The following is an 18636-nucleotide window of genomic DNA, read 5'->3' as shown; positions in this document are numbered from 1 at the left end:
CTAATTTAAAGATTTTATTTAAAAGATTTATGTCAACTCCCTCCATCAACTCCTCCAAGCTCTAGCCCCTCCCATGCCCACCTAACTCTAAAAACTAAAAAAAAAAAAAAAAAAAAAAAACACCTTGTCTTATCCATTGAAATCCACACACCTTGGTCTCTTCAGCAACACAGGATCAAAAGGGTTTCCTTTAGCCTGGCGGTGGTTATGCCTTTAATCCCAGCACTTTTCACCTTCTTTACCTAGCAAAAAGCAATGTGTTGGCTTTACACTGGGGCCTCTTCTGTGAGAGGCTCACAAACATTATTCCAGAATAGGCTGTCTACTTCAAAGACAAAGCCTTTCTACACGCCCATGTTTGTCTATGGCAATGCCACCCCAAGGCACCATATCTCTTCTAAATGTCCATGCTCTAAGCAAAATAAACTTAACAGGGCTGGGATGATGGCTCAGAGGTTAAGAATACTAACTGCTCTTCCAGAGGGCCTGTGTTCAATTCCCAGCAACCACATGGTGGTTCTTAACCATCTGTAATGAGATCCGGAGCCCTCTTCTGGCCTGCAGGCATTCATGCAGACAGAATAATGGACACACAACAAATAAATAAACCTTTAAAAAATAAATAAATAAATGAACAAACTTACTTAACAACAGCCTAAAGCACCATTTCCTCTGACCTCACTCTGGACTGGGGTTTAAGGGCCCCTTCTTTTGCGTTCCCACAGCACCATGCTCTTCCCTGATGAGAGCACATGTCAATCTAGCAGGGATTGTCAACATCCCACAGCTCCTGAACAGCACGGGGAGGGCAGGGAACAGCACACTCGTACCCATCAGCCTCTGTGAGCACGGGATAGAGCCTAGTACAAACAGATGCTCAGAAGGAGCTAAAGACCCTGGATACCCCTCCACGCAGAGCCACCTCCTGGTCCTCCGTGAGCACAAGATGGAAAGTGACACCAGAGTATGCTCCATTTACTATGACCTAATTACTGCCTCCTCCCTCTAACCACACTACCCCTAACTCTAAAATATGAGAAAGGAAAAGGAATACTTCACAGACTTTGTGGCCGGAGCGTAGCCCGCTGTGGGCCCCAAGGCTTCAGCTCACTGTGTGGCCTGCCTGGTTTCCTTCTAAGTGGAAGAGGGGAGCTCACTGCTCAGGAGGGAACGCACCAGGCAGGGTCAGGACCTGCACTGGGCAGCACCTTGGATAGTGCTGTGGGGTTGGGGTGGCTCACTACCTAGCAGTAGACTGAGTCCTGAGGAGCTGGTCACACCTTTCCCAATAGAGCAGAGGAGCCAAATACCATGAGCTATGATTTTTTTTTCCAATTTATTTTTATTTTTATGTGCACTGGTGTTTTTGCTATGGATGTCAGGTCCCCTGTAACTGGAATTACAGACAGTTATGATCTGTCATGTGGGTGCTGGGAATTGAACCCAGGTCCTGCGCCATTACTCCAGCCCTCAATGAGCTGTGTTTTGTGACATATGCCAGGCTGGAATGTGTGAGCAACATCAACTCTGCAGCACAGAGTTGGGAGTACGGCTGGTTAGCAGCTTCCCCAGGAAGAGATGGACTACAAAGTGCAGGTAAGCACTATGACGAGGGCACCAGCCAGGGAGGAGGAAAAAGAAATGTCATTCTCACATTTTTGCTAAATTCTCCAGAATGTTGTTGTTGCTTATGAATTTGTTTTTGGTGCTGAGGACGAGATTCACAAAGTCTAAGCGTGCACACGCCCACTGAACTACACTCCCACTGAACTACACTCCCACTGAACTACACTCCCACCCAGCCATCATCATGCGCCAGCACACATATATGTGCTTCTTTTCTGTGTGACAGAGACAGATCTGCCTGCTTCTGTCTCACAAGCGTTGGGATTAAAGATGGGGGCCTCCACCACTAGGGACTGATAACCAGTTTTAAAAGGCAGACAACACTGTGTTGAGTTTTATAATTTATGCAGGGGCAGAATTATGACAACAAAAAGCATAGGAGGGAAAAATCAAATTTTACTATATTAAGAGATTTTTTATATTAAACATGAATAGTAAAATTTGAAATCAACTGAGGTTACACCTGCAAAACCATTAAAATAATAATAAGCCAATGAAGTACAGTTAAATAAGACAAGAGAAAACAGAATCCTAAAACTAATGACTCCAAAAGGAAAAAACAAAACAAACAAACAAACAAAAAAAAACAGATGTTGCAAGCCAAGACAAAAGACAAGACAGGGGACTTAAACCCGCTGTACTAACAGTTATTTAAATGTTAAAGCCTACAGGCTCTAATTTAAAGATGGATGTTGTCCAACTAATTAAAATGAGATTTTAATTATGCAGGCTATAAGGAACAAACTCTGAATATAAAGGCAGACTCAAAAGCAATAGATGAAGATGTGTCATAAAAACACTAACGCTAGGACTGGAGAGATGTCTCAGTGGTTAAGAGCATTGCCTGCTCTTCCAAAGGTCCTGAGTTCAATTCCCGGCAACCACATGGTGGCTCACAACCATCTGTAATGAGGTCTGGTGCCCTCTTCAGACAGAATATTGTATGCATAATAAATAAATAAATAGCCACTAACGCTAAAAAGGCCAAAGGCCTGGAAGTAGCTTCAGTGGTAGAAAGCACTGTCCCTCCCCCCAAAGTCAAAGTGAGGCTGGCATGACCTATGCCCACCACTTGACACTTGAAAGACTGATACTCAGGGTCCCTTGAGCATAGGACTCCAAGACCAGCCTGAGCAACACAGGGAGACCCTGTCTTTTCAAAAGAAAAAGTGAAAGTGACCCTTTGAAGTCAACCAAGTGGCAGCTGCCAGAGTTACAGACTGTCCTCACCTGCTCCTGCCTACTCATTCACTGACACCCTGGAACAAGTCAATCAGGAAGCCAGACCACGCAACACTGGGAATCAGAGGCCAGCAGATCTCTGAGATCGAGGCCAGCCTGCTCTACAGAGTGAGTACTAGGACAGTCAGGGCTTAAAGTGAAATTCTGCCTGGGGGAGACAGGATGGGGGCAGAAATGGCAATTCACCCAATGCCAATGAGAATGTCTTTCTTTTTTATTTTTTTAAAGGCGTGCACCACCACTGCCTTAGTAGAATGTCTTTATGGGTCATAATGCAAACCCTGGAGAAGATGTGGGCTAACTCATTCAGAGATTCAGAAGAAAGGCCTCAAGTTCAAGGACCAGTTTGGAAGCCTACCACATCACAAGAAACTTCCTCTGAGAAAGGCTGTAAGATGTGGAATTGTTTCCAGGTGAGGGTCAGCAATCAAGGCCCTGCCCACTGTCCTCAAGGTTGTGGGACACATTATGCCCATCTGCACTACACAGTCAGGCATCCATGCAGTGAGGTCACCACTGCAGGAGCCAGGCGTCCGTCCAGTGGGGTCACCTCTGCAGGAGCCAACCGCCTGTGCAGAGAGGTCACCACTGCAGGAGCCAGGCGTCCATACAGTGGGGTCACCTCTGCAGGAGCTCCCAGCTAATCTTATTTAACTGGACAGCCAGAAGGGGTGGGAGAAGGGTGGAAAAGTTTAAATTGTTTCTATTGGTTACACACAAAGTAAGACTCCACAGCAAAAGGGACATTTTGTTTTGTTTTGGGTTTTTGTTGTTGTTTAATGTAATTTATTTTAACTTTATTTTATGTTCATTGGTGTGAAGATGTCAGATCCCTGGGAATTGGAGTTACAGACAATTGTGAGCTGCCGTGTAGGTGCTAGGAATTGAACCCCGGTCCTCTGGAAGAGCAGCAGTGCTCTTAACCGCTGAGACATCTGTCCAGGCCCCAAAAGGGACATTTTGTAATTATAAAAGGGTATCAACTTGAAGAAGTAAGCATCCTCTAAGTGTATGTGAGCCAATAAAAGGGCTTCAAGCAGAGGAAGCAAAAACTGGCGGAACTGAAAGGGAAAGAGAATGAAAGCTTAACCACGGCGACAGCCAGAGAGAAAAAGTAATTCCAGAACTGGCTGTTGTTAGTGTGGGGTACAGGAGGCCGTCCCTTCCTCACTGAGGTATGGGGTGGGGTGAAGAATGGGCACATGGCAGGAAACACCCCTCCCCTCCACACACTTGACTGTTCACACCTGACTGTTCACGTCCATCCGTCCGTCCCCTCCCCGCCCCGCACACATAGAGGCAGAGAAGCACTGCCAAGCAAGCTCCAATATGACTTCTGTATACACAAAACTTCTACATAGACATCAACACTCCCCTCACACTGTGCTCCCCCAGTGCCTGCCACCCAACACACTTTGTATCAACCTCATGAGAACGAGAATCAGAGTCCAGTGCGACCAGAGGGCTGTGCGGGCCAGCAGGTTGAAACACAATCTCTAGCCAGGTGGTGATGGCACACGCCTTTAATCCCAGCACTCGGGAGGCAGGGGCAGGCGGATCTCTGTGAGTTCGAGGCCAGCCTGGTCTACAGAGCGAGTGCCAGGATAGGCTCCAAAGCTACAGAGAAACCCTGTCTCAGAAAAAAAAAAAAAAGGAAGGCAGAGTCAGGTGGATTTCTGAGTTTGGGGCCAGCCTGGTCTACAGAGTGAGTTCCAGGAACTGCCATGGCTACACAGAGAAACCTTGTCTCAAAAAGCCTAAGAAAACAGAAGAGTTAGAAAGAGCAAACCTGTGAATATACTAGATGCCACTGTATTACAGTGGGTTTTTTTTAATTATAGCTTTAAAATAGTATACTATGTATACTTCATCTAAATAAGAAACACCCCAGCTCTTGGGAGTCAGAGAGCCGGGCAGGAGTTCAAGTCAGCCTGATCTGCAGAGCCAAGTCCCAGGTCAGCTAGAGCTACAGAGACCCCGTCTGAAAAGGAGTGCAGTTGAAGACTTAGCTCAGTTACAGTTCAGGGTAGGTGTTTGGTCCCACGTACAGACAAGAATGAAAGCAATGAAAGGTGCCAGGACATGTCCCAGCACCAGCTTAGCGCCTGTGAGGCCATGGGTTCAATTCTCAGCACTACCAAGAACATAAACCAGCTGTGGTGGCACAAGTCCGTAGTAGGAAGGTCAGAAGTTCAAGGTCACCCTCCTCCACACTCTTTTCTATAGAAAATTATTGGAAAAGACAAACCAAACTGCTAGCAGTGGTAAGCAGGAACATCTGTGTACAGGTATTTTTTCGAAAATGTTAGTCTTCTTTCTTTTATGTGCATTGGTGTTTTGCCTGCATGTATGTCTACATAAATGTGCTGGGTCCCCTGGAACAGGGGCTACAGACAGGTGTGAGCTAGGAATTGAACCTGGACCTCTGGAAGAGCAGCCACTATTCCTAACCACTGAGTCATCTCTCCAGCCCCTTCTTTGGGTTTCTGTTTTTTATTTTTAGGGAGTTTTGTCTGTTTGTTTTTGTTTTCTCTGTGTAGCTTTGGAGCCTGTCCTGGAACTTGTTCTGTAGACAAGACTGGCTTCACACTCAGAGATTCGCCTGCCTCTGCCTCCCAAGTGCTAGGATTAAAGGTGTGAGCCACTATAGCTTGTTTTTTCGTTCTTTCTTTTTTTTTAATGTACTTTTTCATGTTCATGTGTTCTGTCTGCATATATACCTACATGTCAGAAGAGGGCATCAGATTCCATTGTAGATGGTTGTGAGTCACCATATGGTTGCTGGAAATTGAACTCAGAACCTTTGGAGTGGCCAGTGCTCTTAACTACTGAGCCATCTCTTCAGCCCTTGTTTTTTTGAGACAGGATCTCTCTATGTAGCTCTGGTTGTACTGGAATTCACTTTGTAGTCCAGGCCGGCCTCGAACTCAGAGCTACCTGCCTCTGCCTCCTGAGTGCTGGGATCAAAGGTGTGCCCGGAGAATGCTAGTTTTCCATGTGAGCATAAATACAGAGACTTGCACTTCCACACTTTTCCCTTACAGTAAGCACAAATCTTCTTTGACAGAAAAATTAAATAACATTATCATCAGCTCAGTGGCATGAGAAGGGGACCTCGTGGCACATGTGGAGTTCTACAAAAAGGAAAAGTAGGGCTCCAACCACCCACAGATGAGGGAGGAGAAGATGCTCAGGCAGTATGGGATTGAACTTGATAACCTCTTTTCAAATGCCTTTGCATTTTTATTCTCAAACACTCCTAAAGCCGAGTGTGCATGGAACCCTGGGTCCAACCCCCAAGCACTGACGTGCGCTGGGTCTGGGAGTGGAGGCAGGAAGATCTGAAGTTCAAGGTCATCGTTGGCACAGGGTAAATTCAAGGCCCTCCTGGAATACTGAAGAACAGAAGGACAACCCCAACAAAACTCCTTCTGAAACCCAACACACACCACAGGTGCAAGCTAAGCAGCTCTGACTGAAGGAGGCAAACGCTGGAGACTCCCTGAGATGCCCGATGCCCAGGACTGGAGCAGGGAGGGGCTGTCCATGTCCAGCTGCAAGAACGTTCAGGGGAAACGCCCCGGCAGTCAGGGAGAAGAAACTGTACAGAGCCAGGACAGGACATGCTTAAAAGATGCCACCAGCCATGTCTGCCATAGTCAGAGACAGCAAACCAAGAGCCTTGTGGGCGGATGAACCTTGACACCCCAGCAGCACACTCTGCCTAAGGCTGAGGCAGCGAACAGCTGAACTACCTCCTGGACAATCGCTCTGCTCTAGAGGCACAAACAGGATGTTTGGAAACTAATGACCACAAGTGACCACAGGAAGCCATGACAACCATCTCCAGGTGACACAGGCTTGTTCCTGCCTGACCCCTTCGGCAGACTGACTTCATGTGCTGATTTCTTTTAAAGGGAAGGGACAGGAATTCTTGGACAGCTCAGGACACGGCAGCAGAGGCCATTTGAGGTAGTAGGGCAGGGAGAGAGAGGTCACCAGCTGTCCAGCAGCTGCCTCAACCCAAACATGTAGCAAGGCTGACATTCAGGACAGTGAAGAGGCACACACCCACTTCTGGGGGCAGAGAACCTTCCAAGACAGGCAGCGTGTGACCAACAGAGCTTAGGCTGACAGCCAAGGAGCGAGTCTAGATGTCCCGGCACCACAGCAGCCCAAGAGGTCAAACCAGCCCAGCTGCCCCGGAGCTCATCTGCAATGAGAAGGCCTGACCACATGGCCAGCCCAGGGGCCAGGAGCCCACAGGAAACAGTGTGGGCCACTGGACACTCCCATTTTCACCCGAGGAAGAGGAATGATCCTGGAAGCTGACAGGAAAAGTCTGCTCAAGATGCTGCGCCACTCCAAACCTGAACAGAGCCCAGGGCAGCCCCAACAAGATCCAAGACCAACTGCCCCGGTGAGGGGCCAGCTTCCATGAAGGAGCTGTACCCACCCCAGGATTCCTGCTGCCCACCCAGGAGAACAGCACAACTCTCCCTGTCTCTCTGTTGAAATTTATTTTATTTTATTTGTATAAGTATTTTGCCTGTATGTATGTACATGCAATACATGCATTCCTAGTGCCCATGGAGGCCAGAAGAGAACACTGGATGCCCCAGACCTGGAGTTATGGATGGCTGTGAGCCACCATGTGGGTTCTGGTAACAGAGTCCTCTGCATGAGCAACAAGTGCTCTAAACTGCTCAGCCATCTCTCCAGACCCTGTTTTGTTTTGTTTGTTTTGAGATAGGGCCTCATTCCATATTCTGGGCTGGCCTGGAACTCACGGTGATGTTCTGCCTCAGCTACCCAAATGCTAGGGTAAGGGGTATATGCCATTACACCTGGCTTTTCCCTCTCCCTTTCCCTACTGATAAAGAAGCCCGAGTGGCCAGCGTCCTCTGGAGCCTCATGGATGCCACAGTGCATCCCTGACAGCCAGGGCTGACTGGGAGTAAGCAGATCTATCTCAGAAGAGCTCAGTGGAGCTGTGGGATGAGAGTGTTGGTAAGTGGTCAGTATAAGCCAAGCTAGGAACAACCTCCTGCCCCTACTGTCCCGTCTAGGCTACCAAAGAGGAGAACTGAAACACCACACGAGACCCAACCTTATGCTACTAGCACTGAAGTAAGACAATTACCTCCAAGGCAGAGGCTCACAGGGCCATGAAGTGGTCAAATCATGTTCTCTTAGGGAACCACCAGAATCACACTTCCCAGGCAGCTAAACAGTCTAGTAGGCATAGATAAACTGATGCCCACTGCCAAGGTCACAGGCATGTGGTAAAAGTTTAAACACTGAGGGTGACATGGAGAACCAAACCTTAGAGTAGAGTCTACATGACCCCAAGAGTTACTGTTAATCATTGTCATTGACCCAACACTCCAAGAGTGTTTTAAACCAGATATGGTGGAGTGTTCCTCTAATACCAGGACTCAGGAGGTGGACTATTCAGGGCTTGCTTGAGGCCAGTCAGAGCTACGAAGCAAGACCCTGTCTCCTGAAATTAAAAACAATAAAAAATAAAAAAAAAAATGAGGTTGGGCTGTGGTGCTGCACACCTTTAATCCCAGCACTTAGGAGGCAGAGACAGGCAGATAGATGTTTGAGATTAGCCTGATCTACAAATCGAGTTCTAGGACAGACAGAGTGGTTACACAGAAAAACCCTGACTTGAAAACAAAGAAAAGAAACAAACAAAAATGGGGACTGGAGAGATGGCTCAGCAATTAAGAACACTGGATGTAGCCGGGCGGTGGTGGCGCACACCTTTAATCCCAGCACTCCAAAGGCAGAGACAGGCGGATCTCTGTGAGTTCGAGGACAGCCTGGTCTACAGAGTGAATTCCAGGACAGCCAGGGCTACATAGTGAGACCCTGTCTCTGAGAGGAAAAAAAAAGGTGGCTCACTACATTAATAGGGAGGTAGATAAGGGAAAGAGGCCATTTTCTGCAGAAAATGGACAGACATCTGGGCTTAGGGCACAGCCAAGAAATTCGCATACAAGTGGAGAGAAACAACTCCACAAAATCGTCCTCTGACAGCCACAACTATGCCGCAGCACATTGCCACACACACCACGCACGGGTGCACAAAGTAAATAAATAAAAAGAACCTTCTAGATTTGGTAACCATGTGTTGGTTATAAAACAGAGGCTACAGAGAACCCCTGAAAGCAGGGGCCAGGCAGGAACATGGAGAGATACTAAACTCAGTGCAGGAGCAGAGAAGCTCAATTATTAGGGCAGGGACTATGGGGTCACCTAAACTGTTCGAGAGAGAATATGGGTACAGTGTGGCCAAATCTGAGTTTTCAAAAGAAATGAAGTAATGTTTTGAGGCATAATCTCTTGGTGTTTTAAGGACTGGCAACAATATTTTGAACATCAGGAAGGCCAAATAACACAGGTTTATAGGTAAAACCTGGCCTGTGGCTTCCCACCTTTGGGTGTGCAGTATGAAAAATCAAAAACAGCCAGTTACAGTAGCACATGCCAATAATCACAGCAGGGGGACAGAGGTAGGGAAATCATAAATTCAAAATCATCCTTGGCTATAGAGTAAGTCTGAGGCTAGCCTGAGCTATATGAATGCCTGTCTCACCCCAACCCCCATCCAGGGAGGGGGGCTGTAGGGGAAGTGGTGGTTCAAGAGGTGGTTGTATTGAGTACCAGAAGACCGAGGTTAAAGTTCCTTCACTGTGGTCAGCAGTGGCACAGGGTGTGCCCCTTCCCCTAACTCCTGTGAGCTTCTGTTTCACTTCCTCATTTGTAGGTCGGGATAACTGTCTCCTACTCAAAAGTTATGTCCATTATCTAAACACAGGCCAAGAAAAGGGGGTGCATACACAGAGATCAGACAATAGCTGAGGCCTCCTAAAGAGAAGAGCAAAAAGGAAATGAGCTGGGTCTTTGCTGGCTTGCAAACCGGAAGAATCTGGACAATAGAATCCACGTCAGGGGTGGAGACAGAAACTTGGGAGTTGCCAGCACAAAAGTTCTAAAAGAGGTCATGAAAGTAAATAAACAGGAGAAAAATAGCAAGCCCAGGGAAATCTTCAGGGAAAAAGGGAAGGCGCTCTGACTCAAGGCACCTAGGAGGGAAGCGGGTGGTGTAGGGAAGGACAAGAAAACACACCCACTAGGGTGGGAAGGTGACAGGGTGTGAGCATGTCCCAGGCTGGGTCAAAAACTAAAAATGAAGAACAGAGGGCCAAGATGAATAGCAGCAGACTAGGACCATGAGGTCACAGTGGACCAAACTGATGCAACTGGGTAGGGGTCAGGGAGGTACGACTGCAAGATGGCTCAGTGGGTAAGACACTTGTCACCAAGCCTGACAACCTGAGTTCAATCCCCAGGACCCACATGGTAGAAGAAAAGGGAATGTTCAGGCAAGGTATCCTCCCTCAACTCCACAGTCATGCACACGATAGAGAGATAGATATATATATAGAGAGAGATAGAGAGACAAATAAATAAGTAAGCGTGATTTTTAAAATTAAAGGCATTTTACTGAGAAGGGGCCAGTAAGAGGTTCAGCAGCTAAAAGCACTGGCTGCTCTTTCAAAGGACACAGGTTCAATTCCCAGCACTTACATTGGGTGGTGGGGATATATACTCCAGTTCCAAGGGATCTGACCTCCTCTTCTGGCCTGTGTAGGCACTCAGTTACATAAAGACAAGCATGCACACTCGTGTACGGTAAATAAAAATAAAATAATAATAAACCTGCTTAAAAAGGGGGAGGGGTTGGCTGTGAGGATGAAGTAAATGACATCATCCTGAAGGCCTGTCTGCTGTGTGCTCAGCATCTCCACATTCCTCACAGCCTGCTTCCAGCAGGGTTTCTGTTGCTAGGCCCAAAGCTCCATGGCTCATTCAAAAGGACACACAGCACTGGGGTAGGCAGCCCAGTGGCAGGGCATGCTTGGCACAGGAGAGACCACAGGCTGGTCCCCAGCAGGAGACACACTCACTCATGTGCAGGTGAGATGGGGCAGTCTGAATGAAGCTCCCTGTCTACATGAGGAAGGAGCTCCCTAGTGGCTTCCATCCACCTTGTCCACTCACTCAGAGGCCTCTGATTCAAAACAGCTGGAAACGTTATATCCTGAGCTCCTCAACAAGAAAACGGACCAGAACATGGTTGTTTCTGCCAAGCGAGTTCTGAATAAGCTGCATTCCATTTCATTAAAACAATTACCTGAGCTCCAGCCAAGAATTACATAAAGCTTCCTCCAGGCCCCAGCCCCTCCCCCATAAAACACACATCAGACTACTTTTCAGACAGGCAGCATAAGGAGGCCCTGACATACCACTTCCAGACCTCATTAGGAGGCCTGCATGATCCCCTCCCAACCAGCCATGCTGACGGACAAACCTGAAACTTAAAGATTCTCCCCTCCTGGCACGAAGCACCTACTTCCTGAGGGCCTGCTGACAGCTCAAAACATTTCTGCTAGGCACAGGGCCCTCAGCTCTGCCTGAGCCCAGGGCCACCAGTACTAGATTAGTGTCAGTTCCCCCCCCACCAAAGCCAGAAGCCCAAATGGCCCAGTTTGACTCAGCATGCCACTGTGCAAATGGGGACCAAGGGAATGGCGATTCCAGAAGAGAGCTGAAAGGACTGGGGAGCCAGAAGGGCCCGATCTGAGCGAGAGCCCATGGCCCCATGCCCACCGGCTAAAGATGTTGGCCACAGAAAGGAGTTTATGAGATGTGAGGCAAACTGCCACCCACCCGCTTCCAGCCCCCAACTCCCTGGGCTCAAATGCCTGAAGATAGCCATTCCTATTCTGAAACCCACTGGCCCAGACAACCCCTTAATTCTAACCATCTCTCGGGTCCTCACCCTGTGTGATTAATGCCACATCAGCCAAAATAACCCCACTTACTCGACACCTACAGAGTGTGCTGTCTCTCTAACCCTGTCTGTTTTTACCTGCACAGGTCACAGCGCTGTGTTCTACCTCCCCAGCTGACAGTGCACCTCCTCCCATCTGCTTGTCTTCCCATCACTGACAGTCCCAGGCCAGCACAGGCAGACACAAGCCAACACCCCGACTCTACAGCTTGGAGCCCACCATGGAAAAGGAAGGCTTGAACTGTTTTCTCAATACCTATTATCATAAGAGTGTTCAAACGTTCAGAGAAACTGAAAACCACAGCAATGGAAACGTGTACCTTCCACTTAACACTCTGCCACCCAGTGAAATGTACGGCACCTGCTTCCTAAGGACACACATATCCGTGTACATACCGTGTACATACACAACTGGGTCCTCCACACCCACAGGTTCCACACCTGAAGATTCAGCAGTGGAAGACAGACAGGAGAAACCCCGCCCGCATTGCTCTGAACTGTAAGCTCAGACCCTTTCAGTCCATGTCGTCCCACGAACAATGCAGGAGGGCCACAATAACAAGCACTTACATCATACTGTTTGTTACTCACTCTGTAGACCAGGCTGGCCTCGAACTCTCAGAGATCCGCCTGTCTCTGCCTTTGGAGTGCTGGGCATACTGGATGTTTTAAGTAAGCTAGGGACGCTTTAAATTGGGGGGAGGGGTGTCCATGTATGCACATACATGTTCATATGTGTAAGGGTCAGAGTCTGAAGTGTAGTGTCTTGAACTTTAATTCATGGGGAGGGGTACAGAGACACTTGCCAGAGCCTATGAGTTCGGAAAACGATTTTGAGAGTTTGTTCTCTCCTTGCACCATGTGAGGCCTGAGATCAAATTCAAGCTGCAGGTCTTGGCAACAAGCACCTTTACCCACGGAGCCATCTCACCAGCCCCCATCTTTTTATGTTTTGGTTTTTCAAGACAGGGTTTCTATGTGTGTAGTCCTGGCTGTCTTGGAATTCGCTCTGTAGATCAGGCTGGCCTCGAACTCACAGGGATCTACCAACTTATTTTTTGAAACAGGATCTCTTCACTAAATCTGGAGCTCACTCCATGTGAGTTCTGGGGCTCAGCCTGTCTCAGCACCCCATGTGGGCCACCATACTCTTCTTTGTCACATGGCGGCTGCGAATCCAACAAAGCAGACATTGAGCCATTCCCCAGCCTGAGATGGTTTCAGTTTAAAATTGACAGGAAGGGCTTGGGCTGTAGCTCAGCTGGCAGAATGCTTGCCTGACTGTACAAAGTTCTAAGTCTGACCCCTCACTGTGTAGGAGCAGGAGTTCAAGGTCGCTGGGGGCTACTGGGATGAGTCATGTGTTAAGAGTACTGGTTGTCCTGCAGAAGACCCACAAGTCAGCTCACCACAGTCCAAACTCCAGTTCCAGGATGCACCGTGATAGACATACATGTGTGCAAAACACTCATACGCATAAAATAAATAAATGCAAAAAGGTTATTTTTAGAAGAATCTAGGAAGTTCTGCATGCAAGGAAATAAGTGTGTGAGACTAATATCTACTGATGGGGAAGTACTGGACCAGTCAGTTCCTATAGACACCAAGGGATACATCTGACTTTTTGGTTTGGGTTTTGATTTTTCTTTTTTTACTACATTATTTAAAATTAATTTGCAAAGCCAGCTATGGTGGCGCACACCTTTAATCCCAGCACTTGGGAGGCAGAGGCAGGTGGATCTTTATGAGTTCGAGGCCAGTCTGGTTTACAAAGAGAGCCAGAACTCTTTCACAGAGAAACCCTACCTCAAAAAACCAAAAAAATGAATGAATGAGTGAATGAATGCTACAGGCTTCGTGACACTTCACTCCTACTTTCCCACGCCCCAGGAAAGACGCTCTTCTCCCATAAACCACAATACCACATCACAGCAGAAAGAAGCATTTAGGGCCATCTTCAAGGGAAGCCTTGGCCACTGGGGCTGTGGTAGGCCTTCCCAACAGCACATCTGCCTTCTACTGGCTCAGTGTCCAAAGCTTCCCTAGGGAGGCCAGTGCTAAGACCCAGTGGTTAGGCAATCAGTCAGTTAGAAATATATTAGAGTCTGAATGTATACCGAGGCCTGACAGGAGGATGGAAGCTTGTGCTTGGTGAGGAGATGAACCTTGACCTTTCCTTTCAACGAGCTGGTTAACCAACACTTCTCGGCTTTTTAATCCCCCTCCTCCTCTCCCTGCCCTTCTCCTACCCCTACAGGGCACCCTCCATTCTCTTCCTTTCCTTAACATTTTCATTTTCTTTTTGAGGCTGGGTCTCAGCACGTTTGAGGCTGGAATTCCCTATGTAAACCAAGCTGAGATCTGCCTGCCTCTGCCTCCTGAAATCTATGGCTATAAGTGTGCACCACCACATGAAGTCTACCCTGACATTTTTAACAGCTTCTCCACTAGAGATGGCATTGTTCAAATGGCAGAAAGCACATATACCCCAATGAAACTAAGGATGCATCCATGTAGGGTGGCGAAGGGCTGACCAACTCCTGGCAGCTGTGCTATAAGCCTACAGCTGTGTCAAGGAGACAGGTGACTGGACAGGTGGTTGGTGAGAGCAGAACAGAGCCCTCCACTGACCAGCAGGCATGACCACCAATGCCCTTCAGCCCCTTCAGAGCATAGACAGTTCCCAGGAAAGGGGCAGTGGTCGCACATCTTTAATCCCAGCATCTGGAGGCAGAGGCAGGAGGATCTCTGTGAATTCAAGGGCAGCCTGATCTACAGAGCGAGTTCCAGATGGCCACAGCTACACAGAGAATCACTGTCTAAACAAACAAACAAATAAATAAATAAGTTGGGCTGGAGAGATGGCTCAGTGGTTAAGAGCATTGCCTGCTCTTCCAAAGGTCCTGAGTTCAATTCCTGGCAACCACATGGTGGCTCACAACCATCTGTAATGAGGTCTGGTGCCCTCTTCTGGCTTGCAGACATACACACAGACAGAATATTGTGTACATAATAAATAAATATTTATTTAAGAAAAAAATAAATAAATAAATAAATAAGTTGTAAAGACCTACAAGAAGCTCCCCCAATGATGAGCAAGTGGAGAGGTCACTCAGTGCCTCGACACTATCTCTTGGCCTTTGTTAGGCCCCCAGCCAATGGTTGGCCTAGTTTCTCCAACACATGGCCATCGCTGAAGAAGCTGAAAGAGAGAACACTGCCATGCTCCCTAGGGCCACCACTCACAGCGTGATAAGGCCATGCCCTGCCCAAAGCCCATGACTTTCCATTCCATCCATGTTGAGCTTACCAAAAAGGCACTTGCCTAACAATCAAACACAACCCAGGGTTCAAATCCAAGCTGAAGCCCTTACTAGCATGCACCTTGCAAACATCCACCAGGATACCACTGCTCCATGGATAGATGCTGCCTCTGCCACAGCCCAGTGACTGGGTGACCTGGCCCAGGCCTGACACACAGAGGTACCACATACAGGCAAACGCTAAGGCCAGACTCTCCATGGAAACTGGGCAGCTCTGTAGTCCAGAATGCCCCAGGCAAATCCCTTATACCCCCTCCCCCCAGTATCACCCCCAAACACAAAGCAGCACTGTTTTCCAAAGGGTCAAGACTGCTGAGAAGTTAAAAGGAGACATGAGCAGATTCCAGCAGACTGGACACTGCCAACAGCTGGCTGCGTCCCACATTAGTGGATGAGAAGGCAATGCTATCAAGTCATTTCCTAGGGACCTCCCTGGCTGGCGGAGCAGAAATTTCAAAGGTAACAATCAGTTCCTCGCAGGCCTCTGGGTCCGCCCCATGATTAGTACTAGCTCCCGCGGCTTCATAATTAAGACAATCTGCTCCAGAACTGGATCAGTCTAGGTTCAAACCCCAGCTCTGTCACATAACTTCCCCAGCTCAGGTTTCTCCATCTGTGAAGCAGAGATAAAAACACCTTATTCTTAATAATTGTAGGGGGAAAAAGAGAAAGAGCGAGCGAGCGCTGCACGTAGTGCCTGTCTCCCGTGGAGCACAAGGGACCACCATCAGGCCTCCCCAAATACATTAAGGATGTGAACACGGAGAGAAAAGAGCCAGGGCAGAGAGCAGAATCAGTGCATCTGTGTTGTGAGAACTCTGTCCAGGAAACTCCGGCCAGAACGTGAACAGAACGAGCTCCCAGCCAAACCAGCATCTAAGCTCTAATGAGGAAAGCCACCAACCAGCCACCCGATGGCACAAGACACAGAGAACACAGAGAAGGGCAGGACACTGTGTTTATGGTTTTTTTGGGTTTTTTTTGTTTGTTTGTTTGTTTTTTGCCCAAAGAGCTATAAATTTGTAACTTATTAAACAGCACATGGTGATTCTCTCATTGACCACTATGGGGAGGAGAGGAGTGCTCCAAATTATTTATTTATTTTTTACCCTTAAGCCAAAAAACAAAGTTATCATGGAAGCTATGTACCCTGTGGCCTTGCCACAGGGAGCCCACCCTAAACTATCCTCCATGTTCAGTGACCAGGATGGTCACAGTTCAGGTCTCTCTTGGGAAACAAATAAAAACAAGAGGGCTGGCCATCATATCCACCCTAACTTAGGAAAACAGCTGACGGGCAGGGTGCTGAGCAGCCATCCAGACAGCTGACCGCCTGGGCTCAGAAGCAAATTCCTCTGCCCTCCTGAACACCCGTTCCCCCCCACCGTAAGCTCTGGTCAGCCAGGCGTGACCGGCCCCCGAGAGCTCAGACTAAGCAAGTCGGGTAGCATGGATCCAGCAACGGGAGAGTCTGCGGAAGGCAGCAGAAGTCACAGGTGGCAGGCTGGCCCCACTGCCACCCCTCCTGCCAGTGCCTGCTTGCTCCCTTCCTGGGAAGCAACGCACACAGGAGCGGCACAGGGACTGGGCTCGGATGTGTTTCTTGGCTGTGCAGCCTTGAGTCAGAGAAACAGCCTCTGCTGGGCTCTGCTTCCTCAATCTGCGTGGGGAACAAGGTGGCCTGGGTGATTGTGCAGGACGGCCGTCGTGAGGATGGGGCAAATCCAGGCATGGGCAAGCACTCCATAAAGAGCACATTTCGATTCCGACAATTCCCGTCTGCCAGACACTCTCTTTCCTTTCAAAGACAACCCAGTGTTCTGGCCCTAAATGGAAGACCGTCAGAAGATGGGAATTCCGGACTCTGTAAACTCTACAAAGGCTTTCTCAGTCCTTCAAACAGCACAGGGACTGTGCAGAACCAAGAGAGCCCTCCCCAGCCTGTGAGCCGCTGGGACTCGGCTCAGACTCCCCAGTTCCCACAGGGAAACACTGAGACTTTCAGGGGCCTCATCAGAAGCACCTCATCCCAGCCTCCTTTCAGCTTGGGTATTTTTATGTGGAAAAATAAAAACGAAAAATACCTGCCTGGAAGCTATGCCAACCTTGAGTGCGATGGGAATGCGGATGCCAAGCCTGACCCAAAGGCATAACTATGCCTGGCAGCGATCCCACTCTGAGAAACAAACAGGACCCAACACCATCCCCAGCTCCAGGGTGTTTCAGGGGCTCCCTGATCCCACAAGGCAGCTGCAGGGAGGCATTTAGGTCCAGTGCCTACAAATAATCCATCTTAACTTCGAGCACTGTGCGGCTTGAGAGAGGCCCCTCAGTCTTATCTAGTGAATCTGCTCCCCAGAGCCAGGGACACCGATGGCACCAGTGGTCACACAAGCCACAGTCTGGAGAGAGAAGACAAGGCTCCTACAGAGAAGGGAACTTACCCACACATGCCTCCTCAACTGAGGGGCCCTAGGAGGAAAGACAGGACCCGGGGCATTCCTAGAACCCTTGCATCAATCCCCATGGGTTTAGAATCAACTTCAGGAGAATCTTTCTTCCCTCTGTCCTAACACCAGACCAAGAGTGGACTGAAAAGAACAGCCTCCAGGCTCCAATAACATGAGGACAGTGAAACTCTGTTCTGGGCACCCTGTCCTTACTCGGGAGGCTTCCAGCAGACCTGACGTTGGGGGTGGGGGACCTTGCCAGCTAGGACACGTTCAGGGATGGCCATACCCTGCGGGGCCATTCTCCTCCTCATTCCTCTGGCATTTCACCCGGGTCTGGGGATGGTGGGTGAGGGGCTGGAGTCATAACTCACCCCCAACTTGCCTAAGTTTAGACTTGAAGGGGAAGGGCTGGTCTGTGAATGAAAGGGCTGGTCCATACTGGTCCATACTGGTCACTAACACGGGATGACTAGATTTGAAGCGGTTGTGGTTGGGGGGGGGGGGTCTATGCAGTAGCCTGGGACACTTGTCATTCGAGTGGGGGTGTGGTCCTCCCAAGCATTCCTGTGTAGCTTGTGAAGTGAAACGGGTGGGCTCTCGAAAGGGGCTCTGTCCCTGACACCGGGGGAGGGGGGTGTCTGCAAAGTGGGAGGTGGCCTGGAGGGAACAGAAGCGAGCCACACAGAGAGGGAACAGCCTCCGAAACCGAGTCCGGGAGGCAGCCGTGCGGAGGTGGGGGTGGGGAAGCGAAGTGAGGGTCCCGCAGCTGAGGAGGACGTCTGCCCGGGGAGCGAGGCGCCGTCCCCCGTGGCGGACCGGACGGGTCCCTGAACCCAGTGTGGGATCAGAGTCCTTAGGAGACGCAGCGAAGAGAGGCTCGCGCAAATCCGGGCCGCAGGCACTGCAGCCCAGCCGGGCGCCAGGGTGGGATCGGAAACCCCAGAGCCCGCTCGCGGCCGCCGGGCCCTGGCCGCTCCGCCTTCCGCCTCCCGCACTCACCGAGGTCGTCCATGGCCGGTCCGTAGACGCCGGTCCCCGGCTCGCTGTCGCTCTCGTTGACCGTCCCGGGACTGCTCCTCTCCGCCCCGCAACTTTTCCGCCTCCAGCCTCGGCCCGGAACGGA

General features: G+C 49.3%; 1 protein-coding gene across 3 annotated transcripts in view; it reads right to left on the bottom strand.

The window, feature by feature from the left end:
- Positions 1-18630, bottom strand: part of Pxn (paxillin) — a 50058-nt gene extending 31428 nt beyond the window's left edge. For all 3 annotated transcript variants that reach the window (XM_005344318.1, XM_005344319.1, XM_026786145.1), the window contains exon 1: positions 18513-18630. In XM_005344318.1, the coding sequence (XP_005344375.1) occupies positions 18513-18525 (13 nt within the window). In that variant the 5' untranslated portion in view covers positions 18526-18630. The remainder of the gene's footprint in view (positions 1-18512) is intronic.
- Between the last annotated feature and the right edge of the window lie 6 nt (positions 18631-18636).

This window comes from Microtus ochrogaster, chromosome 2, assembly GCF_000317375.1.
Source record: "Microtus ochrogaster isolate Prairie Vole_2 chromosome 2, MicOch1.0, whole genome shotgun sequence".
NCBI lineage: Eukaryota > Metazoa > Chordata > Mammalia > Rodentia > Cricetidae > Microtus > Microtus ochrogaster.
The sequence above is the reverse complement of the archived record's forward strand: the minus strand, read 5'-3'. Positions and strand labels throughout refer to the sequence as shown.